We start from the raw sequence: 1,620 nt of genomic DNA, 5'->3' as shown, positions 1-1,620 counted from the left end.
TTAGTCCTGCATGTGCCAAACTACATCAAGTAGAGGGGCTAGCAGTACTGGTCATGCCAGCGTGGGGGACGACGTAGGACATGTGGGTCCACGAGAAGGCCTTGCTGGGTGCATCGAGCTCGCTGCCGTGCTGACCCAAGAGGAACGCCCTGGTGTCGGCCGGCACGCGGATCGAACCTTCGAAGTACGAAGCCTTACACATCCACCAGTCAGCCCTCGCGTGGGGAAGGAAGATGAAAAGAAAGAAGAAGATGGCAGGGCTTGAATACCAGCTTGGTGGGGAAGACTGTCTCGATGGCGGGCTGGTAGGACAACAACGGGTGGACGAGGCGCTGGCCGTCCTCGGAGCGCGAGTAGACGAACAGGTTGACGTGGACGGCGGCCTCGCCATCGATGACGATGGACACCTTGAGGTGGTCCAGGTCCTTGTTATCCTGCACGATGTAGTTGCTGCTGGCCGCGAGCTCAGCAAGCAAAACCTATTTAATTACAAAAAATGACACATAAGAGTGGGCGTGACGTCAGCAACGCAAAGGTTCAAAATAAACATGGGCGCGAGGGCGAAGTTGGCGGACTCGATGGCGAGGTCCGCTGCGTGCGAGTGGTGAGGCATGGCGGCGGCATGACGCCACACACCCTCCAGCGTACGGCTGGTGGCGAAATAGCACACGCCGGCGCTTTCTAGCCGGTCGTGGATGGTGGCAACGAGCTGGGCCTGGGCGAGAGCGCGAGTCAGCTGGAGCTCGCCGCCATAGGGGCCGGCCTTTGAGATGTCATGGACCAGACGTTCGTCGCTCTTGCACGAGGTAGCGGAGGAAGAGATCGCCAGGCAGAAGCCCAAAAGAGCCAAGAGTCGTTTCATGCCGATTCGTTCCAACTGTCAAATCAATAGACTCAACGGCCTTCGCGGGAAGAAGAGGAAGAGTGCGCACTCTTTTGCCACACGGAAGAACCCGTAAACTCCATGCAAGGTTGTATGGAAATAATCCGCGACGGTTGTCCGGTATTATTAAGTTTTTTTCCACCCACAAGTATTTGTTTGCCTATTGCTGGCTCATGCGACGGGAAAGGCGATGCGGATGCGGATGCCTCAGAATCTGTACCGATTATTGCACTGAGTGCATTGCAATAATGTGGTGAGGGGTTCGTCGGCGCTCGACTGGAGCTGATAGTAGGTGGTGAACCAGCTGTGGCAGTCGCGCTTGTTGCATCGGAACATGCCGCGGCTGCCTTGGGCTTGGCACCTCCTTGGGCTTGAGCGTTCGCGCGTGCAGCGAGGGGAACATGTCGGCGTGCGTCATGGTGGCCAACCGCTCTGGCGACACGACGCCGACGAGCACGGATTCGCATTGGCATCGATGAGGTTGGCGTGCACGCTGCGCACTCGAACACCCAGATAACGCCCCAGACACAGTTGGCGGTGCTTGTTGACCGGCTCGCGTCCTGGACAGTCGTAGGCCCTGTAGATTTCGTCCTCTATCTCTTGCGCCAGCGACCAGTGTTCAGCAGAATCATCGCCGGCCTCGGCAAGCGCATCCGCGATCATGGTCATGGCCTTGATCTGGAGCTTGGCCACCCGCTCGATGCGCCAATTGCCCAGCGCCCATTTGCGTGCCGGCC

At 58.4% G+C, this 1,620-nt stretch overlaps 1 protein-coding gene across 1 annotated transcript; it reads right to left on the bottom strand.

Moving 5' to 3' along the window:
• Nucleotides 1–49: 49 nt before the first annotated feature.
• On the bottom strand, nt 50–862 carry ACA1_353880 (uncharacterized protein; the record flags this gene model as incomplete). Its single annotated transcript, XM_004334010.1, has 4 exons — nt 50–193; nt 270–450; nt 549–591; nt 649–862. Coding segments are annotated over 4 exons (582 nt in total), but the record flags the coding sequence as incomplete, so codon positions are not given.
• Nucleotides 863–1,620: the final 758 nt, after the last annotated feature.

Source organism: Acanthamoeba castellanii (assembly GCF_000313135.1).
Source record: "Acanthamoeba castellanii str. Neff unplaced genomic scaffold scf7180000084717, whole genome shotgun sequence".
NCBI classification, from domain to species: Eukaryota; Discosea; order Longamoebia; family Acanthamoebidae; genus Acanthamoeba; species Acanthamoeba castellanii.
Note: the sequence above shows the minus strand (reverse complement) of the source record. Positions and strands in the feature narration are given on the sequence as shown.